Source organism: Mustela nivalis (genome assembly GCF_964662115.1).
Source record: "Mustela nivalis genome assembly, chromosome: 5".
In the NCBI taxonomy this organism is placed as follows: Eukaryota; Metazoa; Chordata; class Mammalia; order Carnivora; family Mustelidae; genus Mustela; species Mustela nivalis.
Window position 1 is genome coordinate 136838407 of NC_139024.1, and position 14471 is coordinate 136852877.

Genomic DNA, 14471 nt, shown 5'->3' on the forward strand with positions numbered 1-14471 from the left:
CCCCGCTCTCTGCTCAGCAGGGAGCCTGCTTCCCCCTTCTCTCTGCCTGCTTCTCTACCTGCTTGTGATCTCTCTGTCAAATAAATAAATAAAATATTTAAAAAAAAAAAAGAATCAGCTCATCTATACACACACAGACACACACACACACACACACACACACACACACACACACACACACAAATAACCTGCTGGGGTTTGGATTGAGATTGTATTGGATCTATATTGAATCTGTATATTGGGAATATGACGTCTTAACAATACTGAATCTCTTGACCCATGAACAAGGTATATATTATTATTTAGGTCTTCTTTATAATATTTTGTAGTTCTCATTGTACAGGCTTTTCACATTTTTTTGTCAGATGTATTTCTAAATACATTTTTTAAGCTATTATAAGCGTGGATTTTTAATTTCTGTTTCTAATTGTTGCTACATATACAAACATGATTTTTGTATGTTGCTTTATATCTTGCAACTTCAATAAAGTCACTTTTTAGTTCTAATAGATACTTGTAGACTCCATTGTACATTTTTTTCCATTGTGTATTTTCTACATGCCTGAAGATCATGTCATCTGTGAATAACGGCAATTTTATTTTTTCTTTCCAATCTGGATGTTCTTTCTTTCTTGCCCAATTGTGCAGTCTAGAATTTCCTATACAGACATCCCTACTTGTTCCTAATGTTAGGGGCAAAGTATGCAATCTTTTACAACTAAGTATGATGTTAACTCTAGGGTTTTTATAGATGCCCTTTATCAAACTGGGGAAGTTCCCTTTACTCCTAGTTTGCCTGAGTTTTTCTCAGCAATAGAGGATCAGTTTTGTCAGATGATTTTTCTATATTGAGATGATTATGTGACTGCTAAATCAAGCCTGCATTCCCAGGATAAATCCCGTGACCACGATACATTATCTTTTTATTATATCATAGGATTCAATTTACTAAACTTTTCCTTAGAACTGTTGTACCTGTATTTATGTGGAATATTGCCTTGTAGCTTTTCTTGTAATAGGTTTGTCTGGCTAGGGTACCAGGATAATTTTGGTCCAAGAGTTATGACGACCTCACAGAATGAATTGGAAACTATTGCCACTTGGATTTTTTAGAAGTTTGTGTAGAATTGGTATTATCTCTTCTGAAGTTTTTGGTTAAACTCACCACTAAAGCCACCTGGGCCTGGATTTTTGTATAATTAGGTTTTAAAACTACAATTTCAATTTTTAAAAATATTTTTGAGATAGATTTTATTAGAGATAGAAAGCAAGAGAGAGAGAGAGCGCGCATGCATGTGTGCAAGCCCACACAAACGGGGGAAGGGGCAGAAAGAGAGGGAGAAACGGACTCCCCGCTGAGCAGGGAGCTCAACGTGGGGCTCAACTGCCAGTACCCTGCAATCATGACCTCAGCCAAAAGGAGACAATCAGTTGAGTCACCCAGGTGCCTGTTCAGTTTCTTTTGTAGGGCTGTTCAGGTTATCTTTTTAGTGAGCTCTGGTAATTTCTACCTTTCAAGGAATTTGTCGATTTCATCAATGATATTGCATTTATTGGCATAAAGGTGCTCCTAATAGTCCTTTTATCTGTAGTGATGTTACTTCTCTCTTTCTCTCTCTCTCTATATATAAATATATAAATAATCATTCCTTAAACATTTGTCTTTCTTTTTTCCCTCACCAATCTGGCTGGAGACTTAACAATTTTATTGGTCTCCCCCCCGCCCAAAGAACAAGCTTTGGATTCACTGATCGTTCTCTTTGTTTTTGTCTTTGTCTCTGATCTTTATTATTCCTCTTCAAGCTCTGCTTACCTTGAACTTAATTTGCTCTTCTTTTTCTAGTTTCTTAAACTGGAAACTCAGGTTACTGATTTGAGACCTTCCTTCCTAGTATACTTATTTAATACTATGAGTTTCCCTCTCAGTACTGCTTTAGTGACAGCCCATTTTTCTTATTCATTTCAAATTACTTTCTACTTTCTCTTTAGATTTCTTTGACTTGTTTCCAAATATTTAAGGATTGCCAAGGATCTCTCTGTTACTGATTTCTAACATAATTCCTCTGTGGTCAAAGAACACACTTGGTATGATGAATACCTTCAAATCTGAGATTTTTTAATGAGCCACAGTGTGGTCTATCATCATAAATATTCCACATGCACTCTTGTGTTCTGCTGTTGTAGGGTGGAATGTTCTATAAATACTAACCAGGTCAAACTGGCTGTTACCACTGTTCAAACAGACTATATTTTTGTTCTGCCAACATTCTCCCTCAGTTTTAGAAAGTAGATACTAAAATTTGTCCATTTTTTCCTTGCAGTGTGATCAGCTTTTGCCATCATTCGGGGCTGCTGTCAGGTACATTCATTAACTGACCCTGTATCAGTATGACATAAGCCCTAATCCGTTAGTATTTTCTGCTCTGAAATCTATTTTGTTATTAACATACCCATTCCAGCTTTCTTTTGACTAGTGGTAGCATGAGGTATCTTTTTCTATCCTTTTGCTTTTAACCTACTTGTATCTTTAAAGTACCTTTCTTGAAGGCAGTGTTCTTTTAAATCCAATCTGACAATAGCTGCCTTTTAATTGGAGCATTTAGACTATTCACATTAATATTATTACTATTATTAATGGGTCTATTGATATGGTTAGGTTTGAGTCTGTCATCTTGCTATTTTCCATTCATCCCAATTATCCTCTACTCTTTTACCTCTTTTCCTTTAATTTTTCAAATTAATCAATTTTTTATTACATTTTATCTCATTAGTTTCATAACTATAATTTTTAGGTTATTTTAGTGGTTTGCTTTAGGGTTTATAAACTGTAACTTATCACAGTCTACATTTAAATGATAGTATCTCATTTCGGGTACAGTACAAGAACCTTACAAAAAGTACACTTACTGTGTACTTCTTCCCTTCTATTAAGCTATTCTTGTCATCCATTTTGCTTTTACATATATTATAAAGTTAACACCACTTTTCTGTAATTTGTTTAAGCAATTATCTTTAAAGAGGTTTAAATAATAATAAATCATACACTAACCCATACTGTTACATGCTCTTCACCCCTTTGTGTAGATCTAGATTTCCATTTTCCTTCTGCCTGAAGAACACCCTCTAATTTTTTTCGTAATGCGTATCTGCTGGTGATAAAGCCTTTTCCAAGTCTGAGAACATTTTTATTTCTTATTCTTTTCTCCGTGGTACCCAGAGTCTGTTAGTTATGTTAGTCGATGCACTGAACTTTCAATTATGGTGTTCCTTATTCCTAGATTTCCACTTGGTACTTTTCTCAATCTGCTTGGCTGTTTTTACAATCATGCTCTTATATCCCTTATTTCTTTACACTTGATCTTAGCCAAAAGGCCAAGAAATGGTTCTCCCTTATTTCTTTAAATATAAAACATACTTTATACTATGTCTGGTAAGTCTTAATAGCTTAGCTCTTTGTAGGCCTGCTTCTCCCATCCATCGTTTCTGCTGGCTCTTGTCTATCTATTTACGTGTGATTTCTGATTGTGAACTTATATTCCTTGAAACTATTTCTGAGTTCCTCTAAAGACAGTACATTTTGCTTCTGTTAGTCACCTGGAGGACAATAAAAACCTAATATCACTTTAAATTTCTGGTGTGAGACTTTTCTTAGACTACCTAGATTCAAACAAGCCAGCTTCAGGGGTGCTGGTGGCAAAATACACATATACATTCAGGGGACGTGGAGATGTATTCTCTCAGGATAGGCGATCTTCCCTGCTATCTAGGGGGAGTGAGGGGACACACAAGGGAACACTGGAGAGGGAGGAGGCAGGCAGATGTATTCATAGTTCACTCTTACAGTAAGTCTATCTTTTTGGGTCTGAACATCAGGAGATCTATTACCCCTCCCACCTTGGGCAGGCCCTAAGCTTTGTCTGCTATGCTACTGCCCCTTTCCCAACCCAGATGACGAAAAACAAAGTTTAACTAGGTATTTGGCAAACGTCCTAAGGGTAAAAAGTGGCCCCTGTGTCTTAATTACCTCTTTGTACTTCCACTTCCATTTAAAATTTTTTGAGACTTATTATGTAGCTCACTGATCCATTTTAAAAAATGACTCTTGATATGTATTCCAAAAGTTTTAGTTGTCCTCAGCTGGTCCTTATCAGCCACAGTGATGGGGGAAAAAGTCTTTTAACTTGTTCTTTGTAGTACACAGTATCCAAAAACCCCTCTCTTGATCCAGAGGCAAGAGTGAGAACACATACTTAGGAACCAGCTGGCCCAAGGTCAGGTCTCAGACTCACAAGCACTGTGACCTTGGTAGCTCATTTATACTCTGTGCTATTGGTGCAAGAAATAAAGGAGGTAATATCAGCACTTAAAGCAGGGCTGGCTCTGAGAAGTATGCTATAAGGACTTAGTATTATTATGTGAACAAGCTGTGATCCCACACCTGAGTAACAGCACACATCTTATCCAATGGTTGAAGAGCATCTGTTCCCTGGCTACCCTAGTCCACTCTACCATGCAGTAACCCCACACCTCTGTACTTACAGCAACAATGACCAGGAGTAATCAACTATGGGCTACTCACTGGATGTCAATCCCAGATACACTCACAGGATGGGCCCTAAGTCAAGAGCAGAACGCTAATGAATGCTGATCTAAGAAATGCCATCATCATACAAACCTGAGTGAACACACAGTCCTTTACCATTAACACAATCTGAAAGGAAGCACGAACATAAACAAACATGATTTTAAGTTTTGTATTTTTCACGGTGGACAGTCATCATTCGCCCCAACAGCCATCTGAAGCCAATAGTCCTGATTGTTAAAAATCACAAAGTTGTATAAATGTTCTCCTCCTTTTCGAAAGCCATGTTCATTTTCTCTCCACGAAACAGGACTGTCTGCAAAGCCTTGTACTGATAATGCAACCCAAGGAGCTAACTTGGGCTCATCAAAGTAGTGACTGAAAAAGAAAGATAACTCTTAACAAACAGGAAGGACTAGGAATGTTCACATTTTTTTTTTTTTTTTACTTATTCAGGATAAGTGATACTTCTGATATTCCAATGAAGCTTAGACCTTAGATTTTATTTAGAATTAAGAGATACAAACTACATTCCTGATCCTATGTGGTATATTCAGTAAATGTTCACCAATTACAGAATGCACAAAACCAACTTTAGCGGTTCCTATGCTCACTGCGGACCATAAGATTCAAAGAGAAAAACAAAACAAAACAAAACCACAAAGTGTATAGGAATAATTTCTTGCCATCTGTTAACTTAAACAATGCAGAATAATTTACTGAATTAAAAAAAAATCTGACTTTATTATTAGGGAAAATAAAAGTATTAAACTATTAAATGAAAAAGGGTATTAGGATTAAGAAAGAAAACCCTCAAGATTTTAAAAAGTGAAGATTGTTGGGTGTCTGGGTGGCTCAGCTGGTTAAGCATCCAACTCTCGATCTCAGTTCAGGCCTTGATCTGAGGGTCATGAGTTCGAGCCTGGCGTTGGGCTTATTTCAAAAAAAAAAAAAAAAAAAAAAGTGAAGACTGAGAAGGCATTATGTTTGCTTCATGGTCTTTTCATTATGGGATCTGAGTTTCCTGACGTTAGATAAAATGTAGCATTTACAGAGTACCTTCTCATGCCTTGTCCAATCCCTGGCACGTTAATGACATCTAGCACTTCACAGGATGTTAGTGCAGAACAGATCTTAGACATGATCTGGATTAAAAAATGGTCAAGTGTTTTCAAAATAAAACATCTGCAGAACTCTAACATTTAAACAGATTATAATGTGTTCCATAGAGTACTGCTATTTTCTTAAGTGATGTTAAAACTTCCGGAGCATGACAAGAAAAATGAATAGCCTGTTTTTTTAGCTGAGTTAAACTCTGCTCACTGTCTTTTCATAAGGACAAGTACTTGGCAGCAGCATATTCCTATCGCCAAGGATAATTACATCATTTAAGATAATATGTTACCACACTGTGAGCCCAAGCAAGGAAAAAGGGGGTACGTGTGTGAAATAACACTGCTTGGAACAGTAGCACCGCCCCTAAAATGTCAGGTGGGCACAGACAACCAAGATATAAAAGGCAAAAAGCATTCTCACCGCAACTGTTCCAAAAGGAGACAGATCTTCTCTGGAAGTATGAAACCCGTGATTGTACACAAATAAGCTTTGGCAACCACTGTGCTTGGCTGAGGACAGCAATAGGTGGATATGAAGTTATGAGGCTCGTTATTTCTGTCTCACACACACACACAAAAAGAAAAAAAAGAAAATATATTTACTTCTGCTGTATGATTCGTTTTCAAAGTATAGGCCACTGTGAAGAAGAAGAAGGCAGCCAGAGCCCGAGCCCGCCACCCAGGAGCTGCTACGCACAGTTCTGTGTGACTGAAGACGGCGCCCAGCCAGTCCAGAAGCTCGGGAGCACTGCAGGCCGCCTCTGGCTCCCCCTGGAGTGCGCTGCTCCGCAGGACCGGGCACTGCAGCTCTGTCACTGTGCTCAGGGCTATTTTTGGCTGATGCTCCTGAATTCGGTAACTGGAAAAGTGTGACATCACCGTTGATTCTTCTGCACCTTAAAACACACAAGGTCATCTGCATCCTGAAAGCAAGTTCAGTGAATCCCTGAAACCGCCCCATTCCCCCGAGAGTTCCAGGGAGAGGGTGAGATTAAGTAACACAGAAGGGAGTTGCGCAAAGCTGTATTCAAATTAAAATAATTTAAGTTGCTTTGGGTTCCTTGTGCCAAAGTTCTGTAAACATTCATTTCCTTTCCCTTTTCCTGGAAAAGCATAATCCTTTCAGATTCAACCCCATATTAGTTTCAGCATTTGCTCTAATAAGAAAATTCTGACTTACTGAATAAAAAAAGCGCTTCTTGTGGCTAAATAAAATTAAGTGAACTCTATAGACACAGGAGTGTATTTGCATAATCTCTGTAAAGTTCCACAAGAGGAACTGAAAGAATCTCATTTAAGCTTATCTTTGAAAACCCAGTAATATCCAACTTATCTTCAAGAATTTTCCAACAGCCTTGGAAGACAGATATAGTGGCCCCTAGGGAGCAAAAGGCAGGATTGCTTCGTGTCCAATGTAAAAGAAATAATCTGCTCTCCTCACCCTCCACCCCAGAGCGAAGGCCAGCAGGCTTACTGGCCAGGATAAAAGACTGGAGTTCCTGCAGCTCGAGATTCCTCTGCTCTAACACAGCCCACAGCATGTGTGGTATCCCCTGGCCCACTGTGTCACCCTGTGGGTAGTGGGACCTGGTGCGTTAGTGTGAGTGGAGACTCTGGCCAGGGCCACTACTGCGAGTAATTAAATCCCAAGTCTTATGCCTTCTGCCAGCATCCATGAGACCTTACAGGCTAACTACTTAGCTTACAAGTGAGGAAAATCTCGGACTTTCCCCAGTTTTTGACAAGCCCTTAGAATAATTGGTGCTTTAGGAACCCAGCTCTCCAGAACCGAAAGCACACATGGTCCTCAATGAAGACTTTGTGCAACTGAAATGTCCATCAGTCTGTCCTGTATCTCTACCCTAAGGAGGAGATGCCCTGAAGCATTATAGACTGAGGACTCAGGCTAGCAGCCTGGAGCACCCAGTGACCAGAAACGTCCCACGAAGAGCGGATGGACAGGCATATTTCCCAAACTGACCTACGTGCCTCCCTGTCCTCCAAAACCGAGTACGACACCATCACAACTATGATGCTCTAACTCCTTACAATCTTGTGACGGACCAAAGCTACAATCTAAAAGGAGCAAGGCACATGGCAGTTGTCAGTACGTCACCACATCTGGTGACCAAACACCCCACTACATTTCATGTTCGAATCAATTCCAAGTGACAACAAATTTCATTTGACATTTAATGGTATGCCTGACTTTGACCCTAAAATAATCAACAGTTTGTATTTATAATTTGTGCTATTTTAAAACATACCACCCAAGGCTGTTTGAGGTAAGGTGCAGGAAGGGAGGGGAGAAACAGTAAAAAAGTTAGCTGCATCAACACATAACCCAGGGAGATGGAGGAAGATGGCTGCCTGCCTCGATCATCCTGAGCTACGGCTTCCGGGGATGCCAGGGGGCCAGAAGCAGCTTCCCGAATAATATTTACGCACATATGTACCCAATATCCTAGACCACAGGGATGAATCACAATTCAATTCTCCATTATTCCCCTTTAATTAACAATTAGATTTCCAAATCACTGTTCTGTTCCATATTTTTCCATACCTGTATGATGCCAAGCCAAAAGAAAATCAAATTTCAATGGCTTCTTTTCTTTGAAGGACCAAGATATTCTTTCATACTTCTTAGAATTCAGGTTAAAGGATAAATCCATCAAATCAATGGAAACAACTTAAAAAAATGGAAAGAGGAATAAACAGTTCATTCATATATACACAGCCTACACTGTGGAAAAAGGGCTGTCATCAAAAGCATCCGAATTTTTGGAAATTTTACAAATAGCAAAAATTATTTTGTTCGTGCAGTCCTTTGGTTTACCAAATCAAAACACTGCCTCTCCTGGGCATTTCTAGCATTGACAGTCACAATAGCTGTTTTAAGTTCATACTTTTCTGAGGTCAAAGCCCAAGGGCAGAGGTCCCTGGAAGGTCAACCCTAATCTACCTATGGTTGTGACAGCTTCAGTCGCTCATGTTCAAGCTGGACACCATCAGCAGAACCGTAGCTCTTCACTCACGGGGCTATCTCTACTAGTAATCATAAAAGCTTGACAAAAGTAAATTCATTATTAAGAATAAGCTGTAGACTCTTATCTTGGGTTCATTACTTTAATTTTTACCCCCCCCCCAAATATATGAATTTAATGGACCATTCCAATTCTGTGATCCTTATTAGAGGCAGCCCACAGCCAAAGAGAAACAGAAGAGCGATCTTATTCCTTCCAAAGCTCAACCGAGAGCCCCATGGGGCAGAAGTTCTAAAGACAAGAAGAGGCCATATTCCTTCTGAACAAAGAGAAGAGCAGCAATTCAAACATTTAAACTTAAATTGCTACAGGAAGATTACTGACTTGTTGGAAACTGATAGGAGCATAATACTTACTAAATTTCATGACTTTTCTGCCAGAATACTTAGATGGACGACCTTGAAGACCAGTTTCTTCATAAGTATCTTTATCCAGTGATAAAATTAATTTCCCTGTAAATCAAATAATCCTCATAAGAGATAATAAAATATGATGTGTTCTCTTACTAAAAGAAAGCACAGCCAATTGAGCAGTTAAATATGAGGATAATAAACTGCACACAAGAATCGTCTTTATGATGCAAGGAGATTACTTATACATACATCCTATTTATGTACAAGAATATTTTTAACATATTATACATACAAGGATATTATTTATGACAGTGAAAACAGAAATTATCTAAATTTTTATTAAAGAACAAATAGTTAAACAAACCATGGTATACCTCTTCACTAGAATAGCTTCAAAATATTAAAAAAAAGTCAGTCAGAACTATTTGCCCCTGATATGGAAAGATGTCTGTGACATATTAAGAAAACAGAAAATTGAGAAACGATGTAGTACAATGTGATTTATGTTTAAAGAAAAAAAAAAAAAAGACCCAGAGGCATCTGGGTGGCTCAGTGGGGTAAGCCTCTGCCTTTGGCTCAGGTCATGATCTCAGGATCCTAGCCAGGCATCAGGCTCTCTGCTCAGCAGGGAGCCTGCTTCCCCCACACTCCCTGCCTGCCTCTCTGCCTACTTTTGATCTCTCTCTCTGTGTCAAATAAATAAAATCTTTGAAAAAAAATAATAAGCTTTATGTGTGTTTATAAATTTATAGAAAATGTCAAGAAAAATAAAAACCAACCTGTTAAAAACAGTTCATTCTAAGAAGGGGTGTGAGTGAATCATCAGGAGATTTGACTTTTTTAATTTTTTTTTTAAACAGTATTTTTTTTTAAATTAAAGAAAGAAAAAATGAGTGTTGTTACCGTTTGGCAGGAGGGCAACAGTATTATCTTCATCAATATTTGTATTGTATGTTAGTGCATAGAACGAACCTGTAAGAGAAAGCCCAGACAATAAATTAAGAAAGAAAGAAAGAAAGAAAAAAAAAAATCACACCTGCAAAAAGTTAGTGGATTCTCTTCACACGATAACGTATCTTCCAGGTGAGAAAGGGTCAATATCCACCACGGCTCCATCTCCCTCAATAAACCTAAAACCTGGGGCGTCTGGGTGGCTCAGATGGTTAAGTGTCTGCCTTTGGCTCAGGTCGTGATCCCAGGGCCCTGGGATCGAGCTCCATGTCCGGCTCTCTGCTCAGTGGGGAGTCTGCTTCTCCCTCTCCCCGCTCGTGTTCTCACTCTCAAATGAATAAATAACATCTATAAATAAATAAATAACCCTAAAACCTGCCAAGGCTGAGCTGGAGGACACAGAGGCCACCCTCCAGCTAGCTCATACCGCCACCCAGGGCCTATCTGTGCCAGGTGACTACCATCAAGCAGGAAATGGACTCGGGGTGCGGTGTGTGTCTCTGGGGGTGCTAGCAGAGAGGCACAAAGTAGAATACTAGGTGAGTGCAAGCGCCTGAGAGGAAGAGTTCCAGGTAAAGATTCAAAATGTGCCGTGACCTCATGTGAGGTTAGGAAAGCAGTCTCTGTGAACCTCAGTTTTCCTCATCTGTAAAATGGGGATCACAGGCCTAACTCACAGAGCTGTTGCAAGAGTTCAACTGGTTAAGACATGTGAAAGGGTTCCTAACAGCCAGAGGCCGCATTATTAACAAAGTAGCGCCCAACTTCAAAACAGATGAAAGGAATGAAGTTGATGGGACCAAAGACAACACGGCCAGCTGCCCCCGAAAGAGAGGGACTGCAAGTAACTGGATTGTTCACAGCTCCCTGCAGAAGACGAACGTGGGGCCTACAGCAAGAGAAGGGGCGTGCTTACTTTTAAGTTTAGTGACTTAAGTAGTGAGGGGGGAAATCCCTAAAGACAGTCTGAAATACAGTTTCAAACAAGTGCTCCCTAGGAAACAAGGGGAACAAAGCAACCAACCCAGCAGATACAAATGGAAATGGGGTGCGCAGAGAGCGTCAGAGCCACAAACGAAGCAGGAGACAGGGCACCATAAGGAGCACACCACCTGGTGACCAGCTGCTATGAGAGCATCAGGAGATGAACCTTTCCAGGCGGCTGAGGGGTGGGACTGCTGGGAACACAGCGGTCTTGTGGCCACGCACCGGACAGCCGTGTATGCAAACACACAGCTCCCAAGGCTCTCTCCTCTCCCTGAATCCTTGTTTTAAGATGAGGGATACCTTTAAGTTACAACCTCCCTGAGCCACACTCATGGGCAAGTGTCATCAGAAAGCACCACCTAAAGAGAGCAGGAGAGGGCACCTGGGTGGCTCAGTGGGTTAAAGCCTCTGCCTTCAGCTCAGGTCATGATCTCAGGGTCCTGGGATGGAGCCCTGCATCAGGCTCTCTGCTTGGTGGTGAGCCTGCTTCCTCCTCCTCTCTCTCTCTGCCTGCCTCTCTGCCCACTTGTGATCTCTGTCTGTCAAATATATAAATAAAATCTTTAAAAAATAAAAATAAAGAGAGCAGGAGAGAAAGTAGGGGGAGGATACTTAGGGAGGGGGAATGATGCCTACACTTGACCAAACAGACTATCTCTAGGGAGTCCTACTTAGAGCCCTAAAATCGTGATGTGATCTGACTATACTTCTTCCTCACCTTACCACATTTAGAGACACGACAAGGTTTTTCTTACCTTTCTTCACAAAGGAGTGGATGAATTCGTGTGTAATTAACTCATGAAGAGGTAAGTTCTTCACAAAGTAATAAGGTCCAGTTTCCATGACTAGGTTTTTCAGTTCTTTTGACAGTATCCCACATTCAGGAATCAGAAATGAAACCTATTGGAATGTGTAACATAAACCAGTCTTATTTTCATGTAGACCAGCCTCCAGCTTTTAAGGATGCTATAACATATGAAGGCTGAGAAGTTTCCCCCACAGGTTTCTATAAAACTTTTTTTTTTTTTTTAAAGATTTTATTTCTTTATTTGACAGAGATCACAAGCAGGCAGAGAGGCAGGCAGAGAGTGAGAGACGGAAGGAGACTCCCCGATGAGCTGAGAGCCCGATAGGGGGGTTGATCCCAGGACCTTGAGATCATGACCTGAGCTGAAGGCAGAGGATTTAACCCACTGAGGCACCCAGGCGCCCCTCTATAAGACTTTTAATTTACCAGTCTCAGGAAAAGAGAAATCTGACAATTCACGTTTTTCATTTCTGTATTCAAACATAGGAAAGCTAAAGAAGCAAAAAATAAAAAAATTTAAAATAATTTAAAAATTAATGGAAAGCTCTTGTTTGCATTTCACCTTCTGCAAATAAACCGTATGTTTTATATCCTCTCCACTGCTCTAAAATTGATTTTTAGGGAAATAGGGTACAATGGAATATCCTTAGATTTGTTTAACCTGGTACCAGGCTGAAATCAAAGGGACTGTCCCTTAGGGCACAAGGAAATCAGGGACAGCAAGAGGCTCCTCGGATGCAGAAGTGGTCGGTGCTGTTTCTACTCTTTCGACAGAAAAATTCGACAGATCAGCCTGGGCAAGATAAGATACACACCGGACTGCTGCCTGGGATGAGCTTTCCATCTAAAGCAAAGAAGTTAAACCTGAACGGCTTCCAGGGTTACCCGCGTGCTCCCCGCCTGGCAAAGCACTCTCCCGAAGCTCACACACCAGTCTGTTCCTGAGGGGCCCGCGTCCCCACCTGCGCCTCTGAGAAACTGCCACGCCAGTCAGGCCTGGGTGGAGGGAGATGAGGCTGATGAATCGCGAGTGTAAGACGCTTACACCGTCTCCGGGCTGAGTTTTTGGAGACCTCGCCACTTCAGTGGGTCGGTGAAACCGAGCCATAGGACACTTGACTGGCATCTAGTTATTCTCCTCTTCTCTCGCCGGCCGCTAGATAATTAACCTCACCGACGCCTCAGCTTACACCAAGCGCCCCCACGAGGACGCCACTTTGACGAAGCACCAGCCCACCGCAGCTCCCGGCAAAGCTCTGAAGTTGCGCTCGCAAGCAGGGCCACCGCCGCGCATTTCTACGCAAAGCTGCCGAGCTGGCGCGCTTCGGCCGGGAACCACAGAAGACAGCAGGCGAAGTGGGAACTTTGCCAGCCCTAAACCTAGCTCCCCTGAATGGTTTAGGAAAGCACGTGCTTCCTGGGTCTCTGCTGGCAAGACGCTCCCACGAGGAGAGAGAAAGAATCCAGAGGCAGGGAGGGGGGCCGAGTCTGGCCCCGATTTTCCGCCACCCCGCGGGTCCACGTCGCATCCATCACTCGCTCTATAACTCCCAGGGTCGTCCCCCACTCTCACTTCCCACCAGCTCCACCAGCGGCAGGATCAAAGCAACAGCAGCGGTTTGGTATCCGCCAGAGGCACGCCGCCCAGCCCCTCCCCACAGAGGAGAGGACCCTGCCCCCGCCCCCGGCGCATCCTGGGAGTTGTAGTCCTGCAGATCCGCGAGCGACCAGCTCGGAACAGTGACGAGACTACAATTCCCAATATGCCTGGCGAGGAGCCCCGCCCCACTGCGCGGGGAGGGCGGGCCCGCGGCTCCGCCAAACAGGACCTTCCCCAAACCTCCCCGGCTCCCGGAGATGAAGCGATGCATGAGGGGCCCAAAGAGGCCGAACTCACCCTGTAGTTGTGATAGTGCGTCTCTACAAGATGCCGGTGGCGCGACTTGTCATGGCCGAAGTTGGATTTCTCGCAGACCAGCAAGTGCCGGGGGACTTCCCGCAGCCGGCGCAGAGTAGCCATGCTCTCTCCCTGGCTCCGGCTCTGGGCGAGCTCGGCGCGTCCCGCCCCGCCCCTCGTCCCGCCCCGCGAGCATGCGCAGTGCGGCGGCGCCGAGCAGGTTGAGGTGGCCCGGGCTCTTGTTCTGGCCAGAAGGGAGGCGAGCCCTTGGTTTAGAAGCTTTAGCAGAAGCCTGCCATCGGTACCTAAAACGGCATATTCATTACCTAAAATGGAAATACCTAGCACCTGGAAACCTGGAACTTGCCTTTTCAAACCCATCTTTCTCGCCTTGCCCTCCCTTGCTGCTGTCTCTTGCCGTAAATCCTTCTGGTCCTTCCCAAAAAAGTAAGGAACTCTGTGCAGGAAGAGAATACACAGTTTCTGCTGTCTGCCCTACAAGGACTAAGGCTCCTTCAGAACCACTTTAAGATCCCTTCTTAAAAGTCCATCCGAACGGTTACTGGAGGTTGCAGTGAGAATTCATTTTTCCATAATTTTCCTGATCAGGGACTGTGTTCGTGCGTTCATCTCAAACTGGAGTGTGCACAGACCCGGTTCTGGGCAGCATGGAAGCAAAACAGCCGACTGTAGCACAACTTTCTGGAACACCAGTTTTACTATAAGACTTGAAA

At 42.4% G+C, this 14471-nt stretch overlaps 1 protein-coding gene across 3 annotated transcripts; it reads right to left on the minus strand.

Annotated features, from left to right (window-relative positions):
• Positions 1 to 4740: 4740 nt before the first annotated feature.
• On the minus strand, positions 4741 to 13921 carry RPP40 (ribonuclease P/MRP subunit p40). 3 transcript variants are annotated; one of them, XM_082731750.1, is made up of 8 exons: positions 13738 to 13921; positions 11788 to 11932; positions 9998 to 10066; positions 9098 to 9193; positions 8261 to 8386; positions 6395 to 6593; positions 6119 to 6253; positions 4741 to 4960 (listed from the first exon to the last, which is right to left on the minus strand). In XM_082731750.1, exons 1-8 carry the CDS (start codon positions 13858 to 13860, stop codon positions 4762 to 4764), a joined length of 1092 nt encoding a protein of 363 aa, XP_082587876.1. In that variant the 5' UTR covers positions 13861 to 13921; the 3' UTR covers positions 4741 to 4761. The 3 variants fall into 3 exon arrangements, with proteins under 3 accessions (XP_082587876.1, XP_082587878.1, XP_082587877.1); XM_082731752.1 differs by lacking the exon at positions 13738 to 13921 and adding an exon at positions 13414 to 13519; XM_082731751.1 differs by lacking the exon at positions 13738 to 13921 and adding an exon at positions 12267 to 12331.
• Positions 13922 to 14471: the final 550 nt, after the last annotated feature.

Coding starts and splice junctions, on each gene's coding strand:
- RPP40 (XM_082731750.1), bottom strand. CDS start 13,860: ATGGCTACTCTGCGCCGGCTGCGGGAAGTCCCCCGGCACTTGCTGGTC. Junction 10,067..11,787: donor CCACTCCTTTGTGAAGAAAG/GTAAGAAAAACC, acceptor TTTCTCTTACAG/GTTCGTTCTATGCACTAACA. Junction 6,254..6,394: donor GTCTTCAGTCACACAGAACT/GTGCGTAGCAGC, acceptor TGTGTGAGACAG/AAATAACGAGCCTCATAACT.